Source organism: Pan troglodytes, chromosome 13, assembly GCF_028858775.2.
Source record: "Pan troglodytes isolate AG18354 chromosome 13, NHGRI_mPanTro3-v2.0_pri, whole genome shotgun sequence".
In the NCBI taxonomy this organism is placed as follows: Eukaryota; Metazoa; Chordata; class Mammalia; order Primates; family Hominidae; genus Pan; species Pan troglodytes.
The window spans coordinates 42,977,681-43,005,553 of record NC_072411.2 but is presented as its reverse complement, the minus strand read 5'-3'; the positions used below and the strand labels follow the sequence as shown (position 1 = coordinate 43,005,553).

At 35.0% G+C, this 27,873-nt stretch overlaps 1 protein-coding gene across 1 annotated transcript in view; it reads left to right on the top strand.

Annotated features, from left to right (window-relative positions):
• Positions 1 to 27,873, top strand: part of LRP1B (LDL receptor related protein 1B) — a 1,946,873-nt gene that overhangs the window by 1,226,155 nt on the left and 692,845 nt on the right. The window contains exons 22-23 of the mRNA XM_063790432.1: positions 2,939 to 3,019; positions 4,483 to 4,650. Of these exons, the coding sequence (XP_063646502.1) occupies positions 2,939 to 3,019; positions 4,483 to 4,650 (249 nt within the window). The remainder of the gene's footprint in view (positions 1 to 2,938; positions 3,020 to 4,482; positions 4,651 to 27,873) is intronic.

The window sequence follows — 27,873 nt, the reverse complement described above, 5'->3', positions numbered from 1 at the left end:
CTCTGCTACATATTAGAGAGAGTCCTTGCATGACCAAAGTTGATTTGTTGTTTTACCACTTTAAGAATGGAGGTGAATATTCTAGTCTCTAATTCTAATTTCAGGCATTACTTTTAGGATAACACACAAGATAAGTCTTTACACTGCTAGGCAAAATTAATTTGCTCCTCTTTTACTATTAATTCCAACTACTTGTGATGTGCCAGGAAGCGTACTAATATAAACTTTTAACTTAAAAATATCATAATTTTAAGGTAAAAATACAAACCATTCTAGAGGAGTTACAGTAATTTCACCTGAAATTCTCAATTCCTAAAGATACTATCACCAATGTACTTCATTGGTTAATGTACTAAGAAAATACTTAGTAATCTAATTTTGTACAGAACTAACTACCTGGAGTACTATGTGAAGTCCTCAACTCTTAGGAGGAAATTATCAGGAATAGACCTTGTCACAGAGATGATTAGGTGAATGTTGGTACAATCTGCCCTATAAAAATAAATAAAAAGCTGATAGCGTTATATAATTTAGAAATAAGATTTTTAAAAAACTGTAAATGATGGGAATTTCCAACACTGTTCATTTAAATGCCATGACTCTTGTCTACAGTACATCTTCTACACTGCAGTACATCCACTAAACAGTTATTATCTATCTAAGGACAAAAGCATATTTCGGACAACGTTCGTGCTGATTCTTGAAACATAAATGTGAGTTCTCACTATCTTGTTAGGCAACAAAGAGAAGAATCTTATGAAGGAGTGGCTGACATGAACAAAATCTTGTTAACTGAATCCTAAAATAGTGGAAATATTTAGAGACACATTTCTGATAAACACAAGAAAGTACTCCTTTGCAAAATGAAACAATGTATGAGAAATGTTTAAACCTTATGCTGAATATATGCTAACAATATGGGAAGATTAAAATAACGGTTTAGGTACATTCATGGATGGTAAGGGAAAGTGAGACAGGAAATTGGTAATAGAGTGTAGTACAAAGAGTGCTGGATGGGGAGCTTCATGAAATGAATTCTAAGACCTGTTTTTCCTTAAGGAGATACATGTATCATTAGGCAAGTCTAATTTCTCTCAGTTTCAGTTGCCTTATAGCTAAAATGATTGGACATAATTAGTCCATTTTTTAAGCAGAGAAATATATTTTTGTTATTCATATATTTTTCTCCAAAATAAAATAGTGCTCAAAACTACAAAATTGAAATGACTGATTGATTGATGAGTAGCATGTGAATAGATTTGGCTGAAGAAGTTTGAATAGCCAAAGTCAAGCCTGTTCAGCCATCAGTTGTTCTTGGTAGCCCTGAGACAATGCAGAGAATACAATTTGAAATATTTACAAATATTTTACAAATATTCTCTGCATTGTCTTCCCTCAAATATATTCTATGATTCTGTGTCAGTTGTCTTAAATAGAAAAACAAATATTAGTCACAAAATGTCATTTGCTTCCGCTGTCACAAGAACAAAGAATATGGGCCAGGCGCAGTGGCTCACGCCTGTAATCCCAGCACTTTGAGAGACCGAGGCATGTGGATCACAAGGTCAGGAGATCGAGACCATCCTGGCTAACATGGTGAAACACCGTCTCTACTAAAAATACAAAAAATTAGCCTGCATGGTGGTGCGCACCTATAGTCCCAGCTACTTGGGAAGCTGAGGCAGGAGAATCGCTTGAACCCAGGAGGCAGAGATTTCAGTTAGTCCGGATCTCGCCACTGCACTCCAGCCTGAGCCACAGAGTGAGACTCCATATCAAAGCAAACAAACAAACAAACAGAAAGAATATGGACCATAGGTCTATTTCAGTGTATCAGTTTTTTCTATCTTTATGTAATTAAACTGATAGAGTTTCTTATTTCTTATTTTTCTTCTTTAAATATCTTTTAAATGAGCTCTTGTGTGTGAAGATTTGTAATGCTATTCATATTCTCCTGAGCTTAAAGGTCTGATATTGAGCAACTTAAATAAACTCTAGGTGAATAACTTTCACCATGTATGAATTAGAGAAAATAAAACTTTCTCCTGGGACATATTAGTAAGCAATTCTAAATTCCTTGCATAAAGTGTTCAGCAATTATATTTTTCTCTGACTACTGTTACCCCTCTTTTTTGGCTATTCACCTTGATTATCAGATTTTATTATGACAGTGTTGTCTTTTAGATTTATTGATATTCAAATTGGCTAATTATCTCTTTTTCAAACTCTTTTTCTATGCTAATTCTATGCCTTTCTGTTATAATTATCTAAAGGTTAGTAAGGAGCTCTCTTGATTTAATTATGTAAAATTCATCTTGAAATCTAATTCTTTGCTATTTTTTTTCAGCTTTTTGTGTTTTTTTTGTTGTTTTGTTTTTTTTCGTAGACTAAGATTTCATACTTTTCTTTGTAACTAGGTGATACTGGCTTACCTAAATGATTTTATTGTGTTTATTTTTTTTTAACTTTCACCATATAATGTTAACATCTTTCAGAGGCAGAGTGAGATCTGACTTTTCATCTTTGGCTCTCTGTATTCAGAAAAGGCCTTCCACTATTAAAGCATAAACACATTACTTTGCAGTTCCAGAGTGTACAGCTCCAATAGCTGTTATCCACTGAGTGAATGTTGAGTCCCTTGGTGCATGGAGTTGACATCTATTCATTTTTCTAGCAGTATAATGAATCCAAATGATCCTTCATAAAATAATTCTCCTAGGCTTTCAGTCACTGGAAAGCACTCATTTAAAGTATATTAAAAGTATGTGTGTCCTATGTCCTCAAGAAGTTATAGTCACTGTATTTGTTTATCTGCCATTTCCTCTGTGCCTTTGTAGAGAACAGGGAAGGAGTTCTGATCACATTATCAGATGATACGAATTATGTCGTGCACAGTCAATAACATGTTACCTTTTGGACATTTTTATATCTTTCACAGAATTCCCAACTTGTGAGCCACTAACCCAATTCGTATGCAAAAGTGGAAGATGCATTAGCAGCAAATGGCACTGCGACTCTGGCAAGTACCAAATGCTCACTGTATAGCACTGATTTGATCGGGGGCTTGGCGGTCTGGACTGCCTGGCTTTCTTCAGAGGTACTTTGTAGGGGAATCTTGCAGAGCCAAGAAAAACGGCTAAGACAAGTGGTGAGAGGGCAGCTAGCACATCAGTGGGAATTAGCATTAAAGATAATGGAACTCAATATTTGCCCCATGGGTCTGTGATAGAGATTTGTTTTCAAATGTTATGTTGGACATAGTCTAATTCTACAAACATGTAGTAAAGTGGACAATTGAGAAAATGACCTGGACATCTCGGGTTCCATAAAACATGCGTGTAACCTCAGGAGGAGAAGCTTATACATTGCTATGAAATTACCCAGATAGTCTCAACTCTGTCAGTTTCCTCTTATGTTCAAATGGTATTTTTTTCTCATATTCAATTGTATTACTATGCTAAATTACGCCAAATACAGGTAAATTAATTATATAGGAATCAATGCATTCCCAGCCATTTATTTTAATTTGATCTAATTTTACTTCACAGCTCTCTCCCCTCCCTCCCGAAATGGTTGTTAATAAAGAATATAAATCATTTCTAATGATACTGTACAACAGTTTCCAAGTACAAATATATACAGAGGAGCCAAGGAGGAGGGGTAAAGAGTGGGTTCTCATGTTGGAGAATGGGGAAAAAGGGAGGATATTGAAGATAGAATTATAAACTATGGGGCATGAGAACTATAGGTTTAAGTAATAATCTTCCACAATAATTATATTATTGGTTGTATCATTTCATGAAATTCCTACAGTCACCATTGCCTCCTTGTTTCGTGGTGCATAGATGAATTCAGTCAGTGGTTAGTTATTTCTGTGTGGAGTAGAAATTAAGCTTCAAAATCCAAAGTCAAGGATTTTTTTCTCTCAGTTTAGCAGTTGATATTAAATCAAAGGAGAAGCAATATGAAGATGAAAATAATTCTTCCACTGTTTATCAGAAATGTTGTTCCACTGATTCAATTATCATTCATTTTTCAAAAAAAAAAAAAACTTTATATAGGAAATAAATATATAAATAAAAGGGCCGGGCACAGTGGCTCATGTCTATAACCCCAGTATTTTGGGAGGCCGAGGAGGGTGGATTGCTTGAGGCCAAGAGTTTGATACCAGCCTGGCCAACACATGGCGAAACCCCGTCTTTACTAAAGAAATACAAAACAAATTAGCTGGGTGTGGTGACGTATGTCTGTGGTCCCACTTACTTGGGAGGCTGGAGCCGGGAGTATCATTTGAGCCCCAGGAGGTGAAAGTTGCAGTGAGCCGAGATCGCACCACTGCACTACAGGTTGGGTGACAGAGCAAGACTCTGTCTCAAAAAACAACAACAACAACAACAACAACAAAAACCAGTTAGATATTTCATAAGAAAAATTTTCTTCATGGTTCAGATTTCACTGCCTCATGTTGATGTTTCTTTCCAGATGACGACTGTGGGGACGGGAGTGATGAGGTGGGCTGTGTTCACTCTTGCTTTGATAATCAGTTCAGATGTTCCAGTGGCAGATGCATCCCAGGTCACTGGGCCTGTGATGGTGACAATGACTGTGGGGACTTCAGTGATGAAGCCCAGATCAATTGTACTAAAGAAGGTTAGTAATTTTATAAATTAATGAAATCTCATTTTAAAAGTTGATGCATAATAATACTTAGGGTATTACAGAGAGAATATTGTATAACAAAGAAATTGCTTATTAGGCAAAAATATACATGTGGAACTGTGTAAAATCATTTGCTATCTCTTTCCTTTCCCTCTTTGCTTTTTCCCTTTGGTTTCTCCTCTCAGTACCTCCTTATTCCTTTATGCCTTCTGTGGTCTTTGTTTCCTACATTTACTCAATGCTTTACTTACTGCTTTTTTTCTTTTCTTTTTTTTTTTTTTTTTTTTTTTGAGACGGAGTCTCACTCTGTCACCCAGGCTGGAGTGCAGTGGCGCGATCTCGGCTCACTGCAAGCTCCGCCTCCCGGGTTTACGTCATTCTCCTGCCTCATCCTCCAAGTAGCTGGGATTACAGGCACCTGCCACCATGCCCGGCTAATTTTTTGTATTTTTAGTAGGGACGGGGTTTCACCATGTTAGCCAGGATGGTCTCGATCTCCTGACTTCGTGATCTGCCTGCCTCGGCCTCCCAACGTGCTGGGATTACAGGTGTGAGCCACCGCGCCCGGCTTACTTACTCTCTTTATTCTCATCCAAACCCTAAAAGTATTTCAACAGTGAAAAAGAAAAAATGAAAAAAAAAGAAAGGAATAATTTTACTTTTATTTCCATACAAAATTTGTTTACATGAGGTTTGAAATAATCCCTGATTAAATGAGGATGTATTTCCAACTGACTGACTTTCTAGAGTACAAGCTAAGAAAGGAAGGAGATTATGACCATGGCTCTCAGCATATCCATGGGGATGATAACCCTGTCATTTGCCTGGCTTACTTTGCAAAATTTGATCAGTCATAGAGCATATTAATAATTTAAAAGTCATGTTGGAAATCTCACAGAAAAAAATCATTAGACTGTCAAGAAATCATACAATTAGTACCATTTTAACAGAATTTTTTGTGCTAAGAGACTGAAAGATGTTATTTATTTCATTTATCTCACAAATATTTATTGAGGACTAAAGAATAAATAAAAGGATGAAAACATATGACATCTGCTCAGTTTAAGTATCAGCGCAAACAAACAAGCAACAAAGTAATTTATTTAGTGTGGAGGGGTAGGGGAATCACATACTCCATGAGCAAAAGAAAGCATTTTCAAAGTGTTTTACACAGATATGTTTGTCTTCTGCAATATTTGTCAACCTATAAGATAGACAGTTTCTAAATTGTTTTCTCCCACATAGATTCCTTTTGTCTTTTGTTTCCCCTCTGTCTCTTTAAACTGTAACTTCTTAAAACAGTGGTTATTAAATTATCTACAGTACTAGGTTTTTAAGAAGCTCAGCTGTTCTGCGGATTCCCTGAGTGATGTATTATAATACATGTTGTGTGATTTTTTATTTTACCTGGACAGCTTGGATTATAAGAGTCATAGTAAAGATCCAAATATGGCTAAATGGCCTATAGGCCCTGAGGCAGTGAAACACAAGTTCTCATGGTTGATGGTCTTGACATGATTCCTGTCGTTCTCTGGCAATGGACATCGTAGAAATTATAATAAAAACAGAAACGAAGAAATTATTTGTGACATCCTATAAGATTTAACATGAGCATATTTGAATTCAATTTTGCTTCAAAATCAGAATAATGCATTATCGATAAAGCCACCATTTAATATTATCTCTCATTCTCCATTATGTAATAAGTTCAAGACCTCACTCTTCTCTCTTTACCTCTAGCTCATTATTGTGTCCATTTCTCTATTTAGTTGTTGCATGAGTATATATGAGCTAGAACTTTTTGCCTATCATTAATATTGAGTGAAAAAAGAAAAAGTATATGTAAAGTTTTTCTTTTTTTGCCAATATTTGAAACATTCATCTAACAGTGGTCGACATTTCATCAGTATATAACATTTTAAATATAAACAGTATTTTTCCTTCCTCACGGATGTCTTTTAAGGCTCCTCATGGGGTGTGCGTCTGCGGTCTGCTAACACTACTCCATAATGTGCTATGAAATCTAAATTGCCCTAAAGTTAATTTAATGTCATCTCAGATGTGAGATCACGTCCCTCTCTTGTGTGTGTATTTATCATTAAGTTTAAACGATCGTTACATATTATGAAATTTTTAAAAGATTGCTTTTCCCTCATGAGTGTCCAAATTTAGTGGCACACCCCTTTGTAGGCTCTGTAGATAGTAACTCAGGTTTCACTATTATAGAAGCAGTGGCTATTTAATGTTAATGGCCTTATTTAGAGCACCTCAATTTCACTAATAGATTACTATATGGGTATACTGTCAATGTGAATGGCATATATTTCTTGTATAATTATGGAAATGATCCAGTTAGTCCACATGACTCCTTGACATGTTTCAAGCAAAGAATGAAGAGAGTTCTTGAACTAATTTGTATTGATCAGATTATACATTTTACTAGGATTCCCTAATCAAATATTCTACGTGGTGAATACAAGGTGGAGGAATTGTGGAAAGTTAACATTCTAGGATGACTTTGGTAAAAGACAATTCAAAGGATTTCAAGTGGAACTTAAATATTTCTCTTCATTATTCTTTTGATTGTATATTCTGGTATAGAAGTTGTAAAATGATGACACAGATTGTTAAAGCTGATCAGCAAAGTCATTTGCACGTGCAGAATTTGTGAGCCATTGCCAAAGTAAAGCAGAAATTGGCTTTGATTAGTCATATAATTCAGTCCCCAAACCTGCTGTGGAAGAAAGAGCAGGGGATTCTGGCTTGAGTTTCAAGACTGGCTGTCAAAACTGATCAAATCCACCATATAATTGCTCAGCATTTTGCCTTACACTGCATGGATAAACAGAGCATATGGTGCAATTTCTCTCAACTCAAATTGTTTTCAAAAGGGTAGAAATACACTTAAATTGACTTTTAATAGTGAAAGAGGAGGAGAAACTGGGAAATGGAACATTCCATATATAATCTTCGTTTCAGAAAATTTCTAAATTTAAGTTCAATATGTATTCTCTCTAAAATCACTTTCAAAAAGAATTTATTTTTGTTAAATTTTATTTTTATAATAGATTCAGGGGGTACTTTTGCAGGTTTATTGTAAGAGTATTTTGCATGATGCTGAGGTTTGGACTTCTATTAATTCTGTCACCCAGATAGTGAACATAGCACCCAATAGGAAGTGTTTCAGCCCTTGCTCACATTCCTTCTCTCCATTTTGGAGACTCTATTGTTCCCATCTTTATGTTCACGTGTACCAAAGGTTTAGCTCCACTTACAAGTAAGAACATCTAATATATGGTTTTCTGTTTCTGTGTTAATTCACTTAGGATTATGGCCTCCAGATGTATTCATATCACTGTAAATGACATAATTTGTTCCTTTTTATGGTTGCATAGTATTCCATGGTATACATGTATCACATTTCCTTTATCCAATTCACCACTGAATCAACCTAAGTTGATTCCATGTCTTTGCCACTGTCAGTAGTGCAGTGATATACATACAAGTATGGGTGTCTTTTTGGTAGAACGATTTATTTTCCTTTTGGTATATACCGAGTAATGAGATTGCTGGGTCAAATGATAGTTCTGTTGTTGTTGTTGTTGTTGTTGTTGTTGTTGTTGTTGTTGTTGTTGTTGTTTGAGACTGAGTATCACTCTGTTGCCCAAGCTGGAGTGCAGTGGCATGATCTCAGCTCACTGCAACCTCCACCTCCTGGGTTCACGCAACTCTCATGCCTCAGCCTCCCGAGTAGCTTGGCACTACAGGCGTGAGCCACCACACCCAGCTAATTTTCGTGTATTTAATAGAGATGGGTTTTCACCATGTTGGCCAGGCTGGTCTCAAACTCCTGACTTCAGGTGATCCATCCACCTCAGCCTCTCAAAGTGCTGAGATTACAAATGTGAGCCACTGCCCCTGGCCCTGTTTTTACTCCTTTGAAAAATGTCCAAATTTCTTTCCACAGGGGCTGAACTAATTTACATTTCTACCAACAGTGTCTGTGTGTTCCCTTTTCTCCACAGTCTCACCAACATCTGTTATTTTTTGACTTTTTAATAATAGCCATTCTGATTGGTGTGAGATGTTATTTCACTGTGGTTTTGATTTGCATTTCTCTGATTATTAGTGGAGCATTTTTTCATATGTTTCCTGGCCACTTGTATGTCTTCTTTCTGAGAAGTGTCTGTTCATGTCTTTGGCCTACTTTCTAATGAACTTGTTTTTTTCTTATTGATTTCTTTCAGTTCTTTATAAATTCTGGCTATTAGTTCCTTGTCAGATGTGTAGTTTGCAAAGACTTGCCCCCATTCTGCAGGTTGTCTGTTTACTCTGTTGGCAGTTTATTTTGCTTGACAAATGGTCTTTAGTTTAATTAGGTCTCACTTATAAATATCTTTTGTTGCAATTGCTTTAGAGGACTTAGTCATAAATTCTTTGCCTATGCCAATATCTAGAAGAGTACTTCCTAGGTTTTCTTCTAGGATTTTTATAGTTTAAAGTTTTACATTTAAGTCTTTAAGCTGTCTTGTGTTTTTATTTTATTTTTTTTGTATATAGTAATAGGGCTACAATTTCATTCTTCTGCATATGGTTAGCCAGTGCTCCCAATGCCATTTATTGAATACGGAGTCCTTTCCTCATTGCTTATTTTTGTTGACTTTGTTGAAGATCAGTCAGCTGTAGGTGTGCAGCTTTATTTCTGAGTTCTTTATTCTGTTCCGTTGATCTGTGTGTCTATTTTTGTACCATTATCATGCTGTTTGGGCTACTGTAGCCTTGTAGTATAGTTTGAAGTTGGATAATCTGATGCCTCTAGCTATATTCTTTTTGCTTAGGGTTGCTTTGGCTATTTGGAATTATTTTCTATATGAATTTTAGAATGGCATTCTAATTCTGTGAAAATTGATGCTGGTGTTTTGATAGGAATGGTGTTGAATCTGTGGATTGCTCTGTGCAGTATGAACATTTTAATAATATTGATTCTTGCAATCCATGAGCATGAAATGATTTTTTATTTGTTTGTGTCATCTCTAATTTCTTTCAGCATCTTCTTGGTTAGATGTATTCCTAGATATTTTATTTTTGTAGCTATTGTAAATGGGATTGCATTCTTGATTTATCTCTCAGCTTGAATGCTATTAGTGTATAAAAATGCTACTAATGTTTGTATGTTGCTTTTGTATCCTGAAATTTTACTGAAGTCACTTATCTGGGCTAGTTGCCTTTTGGCTTAGGGGTTCTAGATAAACTCATATCATCAGTTAAGACAGATAATTTGACTGTTTCCTTTCCTATTTGGATGCCTTTTATTTCATTCTATTAACTGATTGCTCTCTCTGGGGATTCCAGTATGATGTTAAATAGAAGTGGTGAGACTAGAAATCCTCACCCTGTTCCAATCCTTAGGGGAAATGCTTGCGGGTTTTGCCTGTTCAGTATGATGTTGACTGTGCGTTTGTCATAGACAGCTCTTATTATTTTCACAAATATTCCTTTGTTGCTTAGTATGTTGAAGGTTTTATCATGAAAGGATGTTGGATTTTATCAAAGGCTTTTTCTGCATCTATTGAGATGATCATATCGTTTCTATTTTAATTCTGTTTATGTGGTGGTTCACATTTATTGATTTGAGTATGTTGAACTAAATTTGCATCCCAGGAATAAAGCCTACTGATCACGATGGATTAACATTTTAATGTGCTACTAGATTCAGTTTGCTAGTAATTTGTTGAGGACTTTTGTGTCTGTGTTCATTAGGAATATTATGCTGTAATTTTCTTTTCTCATTGCATCTGATTTTTGGTATCAGGATGATACTGCTTTTGTAGAATCAATTACAAAGGAGTCCCTCCTCTGCAGTTTTTTGGAATAGCTTCAGTAGGATTGGTACCTGTTCTTCCTTGTAGGTCAGGTGGAATTTGACCGTGAATCCACCTGGTCTGGGACTCTTTTGCCTGGTAAGGTATTTATTATTGATTCAGCTTCAGAACTGGTTACTGGTCTGTTCAAGGTTTCAAATTCTTTCTGATTTAATCTAGGAAGTTGTGTGTTTCCAAGAATTTATCCATTTCCTCTAGATTTTCTAGTTTGCACACACAGAGGTGTTCGTAATAGTCGCTGAGAATCTTTTGCATTTCTATGGGATCAGTTGTAATGTCACCATTGTCCTCTGGGGTTGTGCTTATTTGGATCTTCTCTCTTTTGTTCTTCATTAGTTTAGTGGCCTATTGATCTTGTTTATTCTTTCAAGGAACCAACATTTCCTTTCACTGATCCTTTCTATGGTATTTTGGGAGTCTAAATTTCTTTTAGTTCTGCTCTGATTTTTAGTTATTTCTTTTCTTCTGCTAGCCTTTGGATTGATTTGTTCTTGATTTTCTAGTTCCTTATGTGCCATGTTAGATTGTTAATTTGAGATCTTTCTGTCTTCCTGATGTAGATGTTTAGTGCTATAAACTTTCCTCTTAAGACTACTTTTGTCAAATCCCAGAGGTTTTAGTATGCTGTATCTCTATTTTTCATCTGTTTCAAAGAAGTTTTTAAATATCTGCCTTCACTTTGTTGTTTACACACTAGTCATTTAGAAGCAAGTTGTTTAGTTTCCATGTAATTGGGTGGTTTTGAGAGTTCCTCTGGCTATTGATTTCTATTTCTATTTCACTATAGTTTTAGAATATGCTTGGTATTATTTTGATTTTTTAAAAATTTATTGAGACTTGCTTATGACTGAGCTTGTGGTTGATCTTAGATTATGTTTGACTGCAGATGAGAAGAGTATATATTCTGGTTGTTGAGTGGAGTATTCTGTAGATGTCTATTAAATCTAATGGGTTGAGTGCTGCGTTTAATTGAGTAACAGAATTCATTTGTTAATTTTCTGCCTTCACAGTCTGTCTAATGCTGTCAGTGGGGTATTGAAGTCCCCCACTATTATTGTGTAGCTGTCTAAGTCTTTTCCTACATCTAGAAGTAATTGGGTACCCTAATGTTGGGTGCATGTATATTTAGGAAAGTTAGTATTTTTGTTGACTTGAACCCTTTATCATTACGTAATGCCCTTCTTTGCCCTTTTTTACTGTTGCTGGTTTAAAGTCTATTTTACTTGATACAAGAATAGCAATCCCTGCTGTTTTTCGTTTTCCATTTGTGTGATAGATCTTTCTCCATCCCTTCACTTTGAACCTATGTGTCTCATTACGTGGGAGATGGTCTGTTGAAAGCAACAGAAAGTTGGTTCTTGTTTTGTTTTAAACCCAATTAGTCACTCTGTCTTTTAAGTGAAGCATTTAGACTATTTACATTCAAGGTTAATATTGATATAAGAGATTTTGGTTCTATCATGCTGCTATTAGCAGTTTGCTTTGTACTCTTGATTATGTAGTTGCTTCATAGGGTCTGTGGGCTATATACATGTCTTTTTGTAGTGGCAAGTATTATTCTTTTATTTTCATGTTTAGAACTCCCTTAAACATCTGTTATAAGACCAGTCCAGTGGTAGTGAATTCCCTTAGCTATTGTTACTCTGGAAAAAAAATTTATTTCTCCTTCATTTATGAAGCTTAGTTTGGCAGGATATGAAATTCTGGCTTGGTGTTTCTTTTAAGAATACTAAAAATAGGCTCACGATCTCTTCTGGCTTGAAAGGTTTCTGCAGAGGAGTCTGACGTTTGTCTGATAGGATTCACTTTGAAGGTGATATGACTTTTGTCTCTAGCTGCCTTTAAAATGTTTTCTTTCATGCCGACCTTGGAAAATCTGATGACTATGTGTTTTGAAGATGGTCATCTTGTATATATCTTGCAGGAATTCTCTGAATTTCTTGTATCTGTATGTTGACCTCTCTTGTAAGATTGGGGAAATTTTCATGGACTATATCCTCAAATATGTTTTCCAAGTTGCTTAATCTTCCTGTCTCCCTGGAATGCCAGTGAGCTGTGTGTTTGATCACTTTGCATAATCCCATATTTCTCAGAGGCTTTATTCATTTTATTTTAATTATTTTTCTTTATTTTTGTGTGACTGCGTTGATTGAAAAAATTGGCCATTGAGCTTTGAAATTCTTTCCTCTTCTTGGTCTAGTCTGTTGTTAAGGCTTCCAATTATATTTTGAAATTCTTGTCATACATTTTTCAATTTATAAAAGTTCAGTTTGGTTCTTTCTTAATATAGCTTTGTCATCTTTCAAATCTTGAATCATTATTCTTGTTTCACTGGATTGGATTTTAACATTGTTTTGGATCTCATTGAGTTTCCTTGCCATCCAGGTTCTGAATTCTGAGTCTGTCATTTTAGACATTGTCATTTGGTTAGTGTTCATTGCTAGAAAGCTAGTGTGTTCCTTTGGAGATGATGAAACACTCTGTCTCTTTGAATTGCTAGAGTTCTTGAACTGATTCCTCGTTATCTGATGGAGCTGGTGCTTCTTTTTCTTCATGAATTTGCTGTCATTTGGATGGGACTTCTTTGTTTTTATATTCTCTTTTCCCTCAAAGGTTTAACTTACATGTATGTTGTGTATAGTCAATTGGCTTCATTTGCAGGTGCTTTCAGAGGGCCAAGGTTCTGTATGAGTTACTTGGTTGTAGATAGGTTCCCATGGTAGGTTTCACTGGTATTGCATGTTGAAGCAGTATGTTTTTGTTTTGTGGGATAATTCAGGCTCAATCCAGTAGATGGTATGTAAGAATAAGGGCTGGCAGGGAGGCTTTTACATAGTTGCTCTCATGTCTTTTGTATTTCAATGTGTACACAGTTATGCTCCCTTGCTTAGGTCTGGTTTGGTTTCTGGGGACCAGTCCTCACATCCTGCAACTTTGAACAGGCCTTCCAATGTCCTCCTTCTTCACCCATGGTACCTGTGTTGCCCGTATTGACTTTCAGTGTTTTCTCTCAAGAGATCTCTTTGAAGTGTGATAGTTTACTCAATATTTTGTTTCCTCTCCATGGAAGAAGAGTATCTTGGCTGGGTCTAGTCAGATGTCTTGTTCTCCTCTTTACCATTTTCTTCAAAAAGGAGTTCTATAGTGATGATCCATTTTTCATCATCAATATGGTTAATACATGGGAAAGTATAAATGAATAGTTTCTCCTAGATTAATTTATACCCACTTTTTTTCTCTTAATGTCATGCTGCTTCTTTTTCTCATTTCCAAACTTCTTATAGACAAGGAAGATGTGTCTTCAGAAAACACTATGTTTCAAATATTTGAAAAAAATGTTGACATCACTGATCATTAGAGAAATACAAATCAAAACCACAATGAGATACCATCTCATGCCAGTCAGAATGGTGATCACTTAAAAAGTCAAGAAACAGATGCTAGCAAGGCTATGGAGAAATAGGAACACTTTGAGACTGTTGATGGGAATGTAAATTAGTTCAAACATTGTGGAGGACACTGTGGCGATTCCTCAAAGACCTAGAACCAGAAATACCATTTGACCCTGCAATCCCAATACTGAGTATATACCCAAAGGATTATAAATCATTCTATTATAATGATACATGCACATGTATGTTCATTGCAGCACTATTCACAATAGCAAAGACATGGAATCAATCCAAATGCCCATCAGTGATAGACTTGGCGAACAGTCTGTCTCAATGGAAAAATAAGTAAGGCTGGGTCCCTACAGAATTTGGTATGAGGGAATTTCCTCTAAAGCCCAGGTCTGACCATTTATATTTATGTATTGCAAGGTTCTTGTGAAAAGGTGGATTTACCTATAAGGACATGAAGAATAAAGTTATCATGAAACTTCAGTCTTTTCTTATAAGTCATTAACTCTCTGGCCAGAATAGTAAAATAAGGAGAGTCTGGATGTACATCGCATCTATTAAATATCAAATATAAAATTAATTTCATCTCATTGTTGACAGTTTAATTCATTTGAATTATGTAAACTTTCACTACACTTTTTTAGGGAAATCTCAACTATATTTCACCCCTGGAATAAGCCATTTTTGAAATAAACATATAAAAAATTGTTCAGTATCTTTAGATAGCTATTTCCGCAGGTAAGTTTCTATTCAGAAATGTTTGTAACAATTTACACCAAATAGGCTGGGTGTGGTGGCTCACCCCTGTAATCACGGCATTTTGGGAAGCTGAAGCAGACAGATCACTTGAGGTCAGGAGTTAGAGACCAGCATGGCCAACATGGTGAAATCCTGTCTCTACCAAAAAATACAAAAATTAGCTAGCCATGGTGGCACAGCTGTAGTCTCAGCTACTCTGGAGGCTGAGGCATGAGAATCGTTTGAACCTGGGAGGTGGAGGTTGCAGTGAACTGAAATTGCACCACTGCACTCCAGCCTGGGTGACAGCTTGAGACACTGTCTCAAAAAAAAAAAAAAAAAAAAAAAAAAAAAAATTACACCAAATAATTCAGCATGTCCTTGATAAAGAAAGAAACATGTTTTTCCTAAAAAAAAATTTTACCTGTATTTTCTAATTGCAACTAAAAGTAACTCAAATATTCCTTAAATGTTTGGATTTTCATGTTGAGGGGACATCTGACCCTGGTTTATTGTCATTGTTCTAGTTTATTGTCATTGTTCTTTAATACCTTCTTTTAGGCTATCTGAAAAGGGAATATTTATTGCCTGCTGTATTAAGTGAACACTCAGAGTAATGCTGGGTCATATGTGATATCTTATTTACATAGTAAATACACTTTAAATGCAAATATAAAAGTAAGTATGTATTGACCTACAATTTAAATTTATTATAAATATATATTTATAATATAATTTTATATTATAAATTTATTATAAATATATATTTATAATATATTTTATATTATAAATTTATTATAAATATATATTTATAATATATTTTATATTATAAATTTATTATAAATATATATTTATAATATAATTTTATATTATAAATTTATTATAATATATTTATAATTGTTATAAATCTTTAACAAGTTTCTAAATCCATTAGGCAACTAATTGTGTAATATTATTAATATACATGCTCACACATGCTCTTATTCTTCTGTTTTAGCTGTTTATCTTTGCTTCTGCTTTGGAAACTTCTCCTTTGGCTTTTTCTTCATTTACTCATTCATGCATTCATTCATTTTCCTCACTAATTTCTTGTTCTCAGATCTAAGAAGAAAACTAAATTAAGTTTATCTTGTGTTTGTACTTTTACAGTTAAGCATGATATTTGATACTGGGAATGCACAGTAAATGTTGAATAAAAGAGTATTTCTTGGACAGAAAATTTGATTAGACTCTCAGAATCCATCCCTTGTAGTACTTTTTTTCTCTTTCTTTATCTTACCCCCAGATCATAGAGTTTAGTGTTATCATAATATACAAGACTAATCATATCAATCGAGTTTGTACATTTTCTTAGTACAATGTAATCATTTTCATTTATTCAATAAATACTGGAAATTTCAGTCAGGATTCAATAAAATAAAACTGACAGGCTGTCTTCCATATCTTTTGTTATTGTTTATTTCTTTTGCTTATGTCCTCTTTGCCCAATAAATAGTGAATTTCCGAAAGATAGAAAAATTTAAAATTTTTCTGTATATATCATTTAGCAATAAATGCCCGTGAGAAGACACTGTTGATAATATAGGGGAAGAAAAGGGAGTTAATGTATGTTAGTGACCCACTAATTGTCCGACATTTTATATTTGTTACTTCATTTAATCCTCACAGTAAGAACTACTATTCAGGGAGGTTTAGATATTTTCCCAAGATTATGCAGCTGAAGTTCCAAAGACTGACTGCTCTTTATTCCTATATCCAGTCACCTGTCTCTGCAGCTATAGAATATAATCTCTTTTTTCCCCTAACTTTCTGTGAACTAACATTTAAATGAACCCCCAGTAAGTGCTACCTTGCTCTCAATTGCATACTCAATTTCAATTAAAGATGACAAAAGAAAGGCATTTCTACTTACTACAGATCACTGTAATGAAATTACACAAAGAGCACTGGAAGGGATCTAGGCCCTTATATTAAATAGTTACAATAAGTCTGTCTGTCTGTCTTTTTTGTTTTTATTCTCCTTTACTTTTCGTAATTCACCTTGATAAAATAGATTCTAGGACTTTTTCATTGCAATAGTTGTGGACATTCTCACACTATTCAGTTCACACAAAGACCATATTTGTCTTTCATAAAAGTTTTATCTCATACATTAAAAAAAAATAGGAAGCTGGAAGAAAATTAAGATCATTTAGTTCAGTTATTTTATTGTGTAGATGAGGAAAAGGTCTCAGCAAGCTAAAATCTTATCCTTATAAGTATATAATGGTAACAAGAACATTTATGCTGCTTCCTGGAAGGAGCTAATTGCATCCCGTGTTAGAGATGTTGATTGAGACAGCGACTTTTGAACCATAAGGACATTTCTGGGGGAGATTCTGGCTTCAAACAATCATGCTATGTTCTTTGTGGAAAATCAAGGTAGTTCTGACAATATTATGTACCAAAAAAAAAAAATGTCCTACCAACGGAGGTTGAATCCACTCAAAGCAGTGAGGCTATCAAAACTTGATTTGTAATGGAAAACTGAGATTACATATTTAAGCATAGAGAGAGAGGAAATTAAAACCAATATATTTTGACTTCTAATCTATATCATACCCTATCTCAGCTAACCCACCATCTTTAGCAGCATACTTGGATCCTTATCACATAGAAAACAAGATACCAATAAATACAAATACTGACTCAGTCACCTCTTCTGTTTCTTTCATGAGAACATTGTTTTAATTGTTCTAAAATACTCATAGCACAAAATTGACCATCTTAAAGATTTTAAGTGCACATTTCAGTGGTATTACGTACATTCATATTGTTGTACAAGCATCAACACTCCTTCATATCTAGAAATCTTGTCATCTCGCAAAACTGTAACTCTACCCATTAAACAATAATTACCTATTCTTCCTTATCTCTAGCTCCCAGAAACCACCATTCTACTTTTTGTGTCTATGCTTTTTATAACTCTAAGTATCTAATATAAGTGGAATCCTACAGTATTTGTTTTTGTTTGTAACTGATTTATTTTACTCAGCACAATGTCACCAAGTTTCTTCCATACTGTAGCATATGTCCGTATTTCCTTCCTTTATTAAGTCTTGAATGATCAGGAGGGGCTTCTGTCATTTTACCATTTGTTTCCTATGTACCCTTTAGTACTTTTTGTTCCTCAATTCCTGCATTACTGCCCTTTTATGTTTAGTTGGCATTTTGTAATGAAATGTTTAAATTTATTTCTCATTTGCTTTTGTGTATATTCTATAGCTTATTATCTTTGTGGTTATCATGGGATTACATTTAACATCCTAAAGTTATAACACTCTAATTTATATTTATAGCAGTTTAACTTCAATAACATACAAAAACTCTGCTTCTTTATATCCCTGTCTCCACTCCTTTCAGTTATTGATGTCACAAAATCACAGCCTTATATTAGGTTGGTGCAAAAGTAATTGGAGGTTTTTACCATTACTTTTAATGCCAGAAAACACAATTACTTTTGTACCAACCTAATACATTGTATGTCTGAAACATAAACTAATAATTTTTTTAAAAACGCATTAATCTTTTAAATTGTGTAGAAAACAAAATGATTTGCAAACAAAAGGTACAATAATGCTAGCTTTTAGAATAATTTTTTTTTCAAAGTTAGTCTTTTAAATCATGTAGGAAACAAGAAGTATAGTACAAGTCACTGTTAAAATAAGACTAGACTTTGTAATTGCCCACATATTTACCTTTCTTGTGATTTTTATTCCTTTATACACCTTAAGGTTACTCTCTATTTTCCTTTCATTTCACCAGAGAACTCCCTTGAGTATTTCTTGCAGGGAAGGTCTAGTGGTAAGGAACTCCCTAAGCTTTTGTTCATCTGTTCATCTGGGAAGGTCTTAATTTCACCTTCAATTTTGAAGGGCAGTTTTGCCAAATACAGAATTCTTGGATGACAGGATTTTGTTTATTTTCTTCCTTTTCTTTTCTTTTTTCTTTTTTTTTTTGAGACGGAGTCTCCCTCTGTCAACCAGGCTGGAGTGCAGTGGCACAATCTCAGCTCACTGCAACCTCCACCTCCCAGGTTCAAGCAATCTGCCTGCCTCAGCCTCCAAAGTAGCTGAGATTACAAATGTATGCCACTATACCTGGCTAAATTTTGTATTTTTAGTAGAGACGGGGTTTTACCACATTGACCAGGCTGGTCTCGAACCCTTGACCTCAAGTGATCTGCCCATCACTGCCTCTCAAAGTGCCAGGATTGCAGGCATGAGCCACCACGCCCAGGCAAGTTTTTTTTTTCTTTTGACACTTTGAATTTACACACACACACACACACACACACACACACACACACATATACACACAGAATCAGTCTAAGCTGATATGCATATATATAGGTATATGTATGTATATGTGTGTGTATATATACACTTAACATATCACACATATATATACTTATATATGTGTGTGTGTATATATATATGTGTGTGTGTGTGTGTGTGTGTATCAGCAGATTTCTCACCAGAAACTTGGATATACATATCAGCCCACACTGCCATCCAAGCTTCCAATGAAAAATCTGTTGATAATCATACTGAGGATCTCTCATATGTGATGAGTATCTTCTCACTTGCCGCTTTCAAGATTTTCTCTTTTTCTTTAGATAGTTTGCTTATAATGTGTGTTGGTGTAGATTTCTTTGAATTTATCCCACTTGGGGATGGTTGAGCTTCTTGGATGTATATATTCATGTATTTCATCAAACTTTAAAGTTTTCTTTAGATATTCTCGCTCCCTTCCTCCTCCTTCTGGAAAATTTATATATTGCTCTTCTTCATGGTGCCCTGCAAGTCTCTTATACTGTGTTCAGTTTTCTTTGATTTTTTTCCCTCTTTTCCTCAGATCAATAAGTCCCATTGTCCTATCTTCAAATTTGCCTGTTTTTTCTTCTTCCAGCTCAAATCTGCCTTTGAATCTCTTTAGTGAATTTTTCATTTTAGTTATTGTACTTTTCATCTCCAAAGGCTTTTCATTTTCTTTTTAGGCTTATCTCTTTAAAGATATCAAAATATCTTTTGGTATTTCATTTGTTCATCCATTGTTTCTTGACTTTATCCACATCTTCTTTGACTTTTTTATGCATCTTTAAGCCAGTTGTTTTAAATTCTTTGTCTAGTCCATCTACCATTAGATCTCTGTCAGAGATACTTTTCATTGGTTTATTTTGTTTTCTTTGAATGGGTCTTTGAATAATATACTCTTCTTTGCATGCCTTGTGATTTTTGTTTTTGTTGTTGAAAACTAGAAATTTGAATCTAATAATGTGATAACTCTGGAAATCAGATTCTTCCCCTTAAATTGCTGTAGGTTATCTCTGTGCCACAGATTACCCTGGGGTATAAACTTAAGATCTTTTCAGGTCTTTCTTAGCTGTGACTTTCCCTTGGTATACACAGTAACTTTCTAATTTCATTTGTATAAGTGGTTGTGTTTGAACGTCCTAGGCTTTTATATCTAGCTCCCAAAAGGGGAACTGAGTAAAATGAAATGAAAGAAAGTGGGCACTGGCTCTTAAAATTCCCTGGAAGCCACTTCAGCTAGAAATGGAGGGACTTGTAACGATGGAGACAGGTGCAATGACAATGGCCACCACGTCTTTGCACCTTTGCGATCAGTGACAACAGTCAGTAATCAAAGCACGGATCCCAGAATTTGGAGGGCAGATCCTGTCTGTCTACTCTGGATCACACAAGCTGTGTGCAAGCTGCTCCAGGAATACAGGCCTGATTGTTTGCCATAGAACGGGGGTCTGAGGGATTCATAGGTGTGACTGTGCTAAGAGCTGAAACTAACCTAAATTAACTACAATTTACCATCTAAGCCTTACCCTGGAAGTTGCAAGGGTTCAGTAGACTTGAGTTCCAAAATAGTTTGCATTAGAAAGATCCTGCTAGTGCAATTGTTGTCTGGGTGGAGAGATGTATTCCTGTTGCTTTCTATTCTGCTGTCTTTCTATAATCCTCATTCAATTCATATTTACCAAGACAAACACATAGTGCAAAAACAACTGCTGTTATTTTTCAGTAACTAAATTTTATTGAGAGTAAAGCACTGGCTTTGAATTTAGGGGAATTCCCAAATTATGTGTTACAGACTCAGCAAAATCATATGTTCTTCTGTCCTGGTTTTTTTTTTTTTTGACTATTTACTTTTAATAAAACTATGCATTATTTTCTCATAAAATACAACTAAAGTAAAACTTAAGTTCTAATTTTAGAGAAGTATAATATCTATTTTCAATGAAATACAAATTGGCTGGCTCAACTTTATTCTCTCACAGATTGATTTATTTTCCTTAGAATATAATACCACTGAGATATATAAACAATGTTAATTATTAATGGATTTTATCCATAGGAAACCTCTTTTTGTTTTCCAAGACAAAATAACGCTTTAAAGGTCACTTTAACCTTAATACTGAAACCAACTGATGTCTTTACATCAAAAATAAAGACAACTCAAGGCTTTTGAATCACTTAATAACAAAGCCTATTTCTAACAATGTGCTTATCATGAAAATTAAAACCAGTAACTGTAATTTAAAAAATAAAATATTAGAACATGGTTCATAAGAATAGAAAGAAAGAAGCCAATTATCTTTATTTTTACTATGCAGAAAATTGGTATTGGGTTCACCTGTATTTCTGGATAAATTTAGCTTTTTTAGTAAGACAATTATTATGCACTTTGACATCAGAGTAACATCCCTTGTTTTGTTAAAGATATAATTAATGGCATAAAGACCTAATTTTAATGAAGAACCTCACCCTGTTGTCCTGCTTTTTTAGCAGAGCTTAAAAAATGACAAAAGTCAATTAATTTCCTTAGTCTTTAAATTCTGGTTCCCTATTCTCAAGTTATGATTAATGACTAGTAAACTGTAGGATTTCAGGCATTCAGCAAAAAATAAACAACATGGAGACAAAAAACACGAATAACCTAAAAAATAATGACTTCATTCCTCAGTAATGAGACATGTCCATGCTTTTGTGATAATAAAGAAATAAGCAATGGGATAAAGTGCTGCCTTTTCTTTGAGAAGTAGTTGGTATTTAGCTTCCTTTAGAACCTATTTGACCTGTCAGCATTTGTTTTCTTATTTATATGAAGCTTCAACTGAATTTGCATTTAGATATTATATTCCTGCACTATACTGAACAGATCATTCACTTTTTGTTAGGATATTTATTTGAAGTCTAGGTGGGCATTTGTGCATGCATGGCTACCTAAGGAAAATGTATTGCCATCATGTACATCCAAAATCTTTTTATGAATAACTTTGATGCCTAAAAGCATCCATATAAATTAATACAATATTCTGTGCATTTAATACTCTGGAACATTCTGGTATCAGAATATATATACATATATATGTATATGTATATATACACATATATATGTGTGTGTGTGTGTGTGTGTATATATATATATAGGGAGAGAGAGAGAGTGTCTCACTCTTTCACCCAGGATTGAGTGTACTGGCACAATCACAGCTCACTGAAACCTAAAACTGAACTCAAGCGATCCTCCGCTCTCAGCCTCCTGAGTAGCTGGGACTACAGGTGCATGCCACCATGCCCTGCTAGTTAAGAAAAAAAAAAATTATAGAGACAGAGTCTCACCATATTGCCTAGGCTGGTCTCAAACTCCTGACTTCAAGTGATCCTCCTACTTCAGCCTCCCAAAGCACTGGAATTAAAGGAATTAGCCACTGTGCCTGGGTTATTGTTGATATGTATATAGTTGATTATCATGTTCTGTGAATCACAAACAATATTTAGAATAGTTTAGAACAAGTGTGGGCAAACCTATTCTGTAAAGGATTAGACAGTAAATATTTTAGGCTTTGCCTGTTGCAACTACTCAAAGCTGCTGTTGTAGCATGGAAGCAACCCTAGACAATATGTCAACAAATGAGTGTGTCAGGGTTCCAATAAAACTTTATTTACACAAACAGGTGGTAGACTGGAATTAGTTTGCAGGTTGCAGCTTGCTGACCCCTCATTTAGAACACAAGGAGACATATTATAAAGATCCGTAATCCTGAATAATCCTACACCCATATATTATAGAATATCAAATTCATTGGACAAAGGCAAAAGAGAGAAGAAAAGGATGAAGCAAGAATAAATAAATTATTAATAATTTTTAAATTATATTCTCCATCCCTCCCTCACAGAGATATCTCATAAGTATGTGCTTATGCACATTCTTTCTACAAAATGTTTGACATCATTTTTAAAGTTCAAATTAAATAATATCTTTTGTTCAGTTTTTTCCTAGAAAATATTTGCTACCACTAAGCACACTGGTAAACCAAACAGTAATTTCCAAATGTAGCCTATCCACATTGCAATTTCTTTTACTTAATATTTGATAACTAACATATCTGTTAAGTTGATTGGTTAATACAAACAGTGAATGGGAAACTTGATTTCTCAATTACTTTACATAGCCAATTCAGCGGATTAATGCATCTATCCACTTATATTTAGATAATGTAAGAGTTCATCATTCTTCTGATACTTATATTTTAAATGAAATGTTCATGGTGTTCTAGATGTCAAAACATAAAATTTTAATTAACTAAATCAATGTTTTATGTAGATTTTGCTTCGATAGTACTTTAACTTGGGTGATATTTAGAACTCTACATTGAAACTTCCGTTTTGACTTACTCTTTGAATGTCTGTTTTGAACACTAAAGATAATTTAACTTCTGCCTAGTTATTCACACATTATTTTCCATTCCCTTCTATTAAACTTTTCTAACTGACTCAGACAGTAAACCTATATAAAGTCTTGAAATCTTGTATTTTTTTTCACTTATCATTAAGTCCTAAAGTCTATGTACTCATGACGAATTTTGATGGTTTCATCCAATATCTTATCAGGATAATCTCAGAGTGGTGACTACATATAAGGAGGTAAAAGGAGTTTGTTGAAATTAAAGGGAAAACACAAAAACCACGTTCTGGACGTGTGTGTGAGGTTAAAGGTAGGGAAGTGACATGTGAATAATAAACCAAGAAATATGGCAAATCCAGATGACCTATAGGCAGTCATGAAGGTCCAATGGTGTGAGGACTAGTTGATTTAAGAAGAAAGACTTAGGCTTGACTGCATTGTTAGTTCACAGCAGAGATCATACTACATTAGGTAGGCAGCATCCCCTAGGGAGTTTATCCCACATTACATAGAAAAGAGCAGGACAATCACCAATCCCAACACAAACCAGTTAGCCCAAAGTCTGGGAGGTGGCTTTTAATAAGCATCTGTCTGCTGAGGATCTCTAGAAACTGAGGGCAGGCTAAACTCCTTAGGGGTATATTAAGGTTCTCCTCAGACAGGAACAGACAAAGGTATGTCCACATTCTGCTGGTTAACAGAATGAGGCTATGGATGTGCTGCCAGACCAGCTTCTAAGTAGTGTCAGGGCTGGAGAAGAAATCTGAAGCAAAAGGCTGCCTTAAGTGCAGGAATTATTAATACATAGTGATTCACAGAAAAGCTAAGAACAGAGCAAGGACTGACACATGGTGATTATAATGGGGAGCTCTGTGCACATCCAATATACAGTGCTTTTTAATTTTCAAAGCACTTTACAATGAATGACAAGTTAAAGGTGTAAACTCCATTAAAATAATCGAAAAAGAAAAAGACTTCTCCCTCAGATTGGCCTCACAATTTAAATATTCCATTGTATTTGCAGCAACATTCTTGGCTATTTTCTAAGGGGGCTTTAACAATTTTTATATACCAAAAAGTATATTCTGAATAAAAATATTTATATCATATGTATGATTTTTGCAATACTAATTTTCATTTTTTTAACATTAGGAGGAAAACAGTTTTTTTTCTGTCACTGTACAGTTGCTAGTCTTCTAACTATAAATATTTAGTCACAGTGAATTCATTTAAATATTGGAATAAATTCTACTAGCAGTTGCCACATTTCCTTCAGGGCTCTGTATTTACTTATTTATCAGAGTCCCCAAATTGTATGCTTGGTTTAAATAGCTTCGGGGCAAAAATACAATAAAATTGTATTAGTTAAAAATATAACTGGCATCAGCAACATGAAAACATAACAGCAAAACAGCATGCACATATACATATAAATAGTCATCATTTTAACAGTCTGTTGGGACAAGTCCAACGGCTATCTATTACAAAGATAGATTGTGTGCCAAGCCCTGAAGCTTAAGAAACTGGGACTCTGGGGAACCATACTGGCTTGGAACTCAAGCTGGAATGGTCATCATAGGTTCTTCGGAGGGATGTAGCTCTCCATCCGGAGGAAAATCAACAACAGTTAACAGAAGCGGATTTCAAATTTGGCAAGAAGGTCAAGAGATAATAAAACCTCATGACTTTTTTCTGTTTTCTGACAGAAGATGACAGCATTCCTAAACATCAACACCCACCCAAACCTAAAAGATATTGAGAAATGGGTTTGAGATATTTTTAATTTATAGTAAGGAAGTAGAATGAGAAGTGGGAAGTAAAACTCTGTGTGTGTGTGTGTGTGTGTGTGTGTGTGTGTGTGTGTGTGTGTGTGTCTATATGACTGTGGTATAAACTTTAAGTGTCCAAGCAGATAAAATAGATGCATATACATAAAACCCTTATAAATGTGAAGGTTCTTGGAGATTTTATTCTATTTATTGTTTAAATAGTCTCAAAGTGATCTACATAAACTGCAAGTCTGATTACATCAGAATCTAGCTGTAGTCTTTCTGTGGTTCCCAAATGCCTATAAGGTTATATCCAAGACATTCAGCACAACACACAAGATCTTTCAAGATCTAGGCCTTGCCCACCAACCTAGCTTTCTCTTTCTCCCCTCTTCTGCTCACACATTACACAAAATTTTATTAATGCTGCTGGCTTTGTGCAGAAAATCTTTTGTTCCATATAATTTTTTCCTCTGCCTGACTCTTAATTCTGACCCAGAACCCTCTGATTAATTTTCTGTCATAGAAATGCCTAGTATGAAATCCCCAAGTCCAGGACAGTCTTCCACTCTGTGTGTTCTCCTGGCATTCTCTCTTATCAGAGCATTTAAGACATTGTTTGTAACTGCCTACATAGCCTACTTATTTGAATAATCACTATTCTGAAATCTTTTCAAATGCAAAAAATATGCCTCCCATTTTGCATCTGGACTCCACTGAAACCCATTTATCTATTTTTTCTACTTCTACTCAAGTCTTGTAAAATCCGTGTTTTCACACAACAGCTCACAAAAACTTTAAGCAATGTAAATTAAATTATATCACCATCACTTCTCTGCTTCAAAATCTCTAATAGATACCTATTGTGCTTATCTTATCTTAGCACAATTTTTGATAAATCTCTACAAGAGTCACCCCTACCTACCTCTCAGGTCTCCTTTTACTCTCTCACTACCATTATATATATTTTTCTTTTTCTGTAAAAATTAAGCTCTTTCCTGCTTTTAGGTCTTTGCAATTGCTATTCCTTCTGTGTGTTCTTTGTCCTAACATCTTCATGGCTAGCTCTTTCCCGTCATTTTGGTCTCACTCAAGTGTCACCTTCTGTAATCACCCTTTTTAATATTTTTCCTATAACCAAGTCATTCCTGATGGCAGTCATCAATGATATTGACAATGTATTTCTATTTATTCTCTTTTCTGGGCCCATGGTAAGGTTGTACTTCCTGGGACATTTGTGGTTGACTGGGACCGATAAGATGGGGCCCTATGCTATATGATGAGGTTTGGTCAATGAATTGTGATCAGAAATGATGTATCTTCCTTTTGCATCAGATATGAGGCCATCCAGAACCCTCGTTTCCCTCTCGCCTGCCAACTGCAAACATTCAAGTTGGTCTCTTATTCATCAGCTTGGGTCTTTGAATGACCACCACAGGGATAGCCCACCTACTGATCCACAATAGATATGTAAAATGAGCCATAATTAAGTTGTATATGTGTGTAAGATGCAGCGATTTTGTATTGGTCTGTTATCACAGCATAACCAGTCTGTTATTCTCTGTTATACTATCTATAATATTACTCTGATCCGTTTTCTTCACAGCACTTATGACTTTCTTAACTAATTTAGTTGATTTCTTGTATAATTATTTATTGAAAGCCTATATGCTCCCTTCTCTGCTCATGTTCAAGTTTTATGAGAATAAGTCTCTGAACACATGGTTCCATGGTGTAATGGTGAGCACTCTAGACTCTGAGAATAAGTCTCTGTCTTATTCCTTGCTCTAGCCCAGTGCCTAAAAAATGCCTGCCGACTGGGCACAATGACTCTTACCTATAATCCCAGAACTTTGAGAGGCCAAGGTGGGCAGATCAACTGAGGTCAGGAGTTCGAGACCTGCCTGGACAACATGGTGAAACCTCGCCTCTACAAAAATACAAAAAATAAAAATAAAATAAAATAAAAAATAAAAATAAAAATAAATGAATAGCCGGGCATGATGGCGGGTGCCTATAGTCCCAGCTTCTGGGGAGGCTGAGGCGGGAGAATCACTTGAACCCGGGAGGCAGAGGTTGCAGTGAGCCAAGATTGCACCATTGCACTCCAGCCTGGACAACAGAGTGAGAGTCCATCTCAAAAAAAAAAAAAAAAAAAAAAAAAAAAAAAAGCCTTCCTCGTTATAATACTACTCTGCCTCACACAACTGGTAATGTATTGAACTTTTCATAAAAGAACAAATTTTATCATGATCTTACAATAGCATAAAATAAATGATAAATTTTATTAGAAAACAAACAGGCTGAACGCCAATGATTTAAATATAAAAATTAATGACTTTATAAATGCTGTTTGATTATTATATGAATGAATTCTATTTTTGTTCTTGAGTTTTTATATGAAAAAAACCATACAAGAAGTTAAAAATGGTACAATCATAAAACTGAGCAGACTCCAAAGTTTAATTATGTGGGTTTGAATCTCATCTCTGCTACTTATCATGTGCATAACTGCAGGGAAATTAATCGTTTCTGTAACATGAGATGCTTTCAATAGGCAATTCCATTTATTTGTGTGAGACAGAGTCTCCCTCTGTCCCCCAGGCTGGAGTGCAGTAGCACCATCTTGGCTCATTGCAATCTCTGCCTCCTGGGCTCAAGTGATTCTCGTGCCTCAGCCTC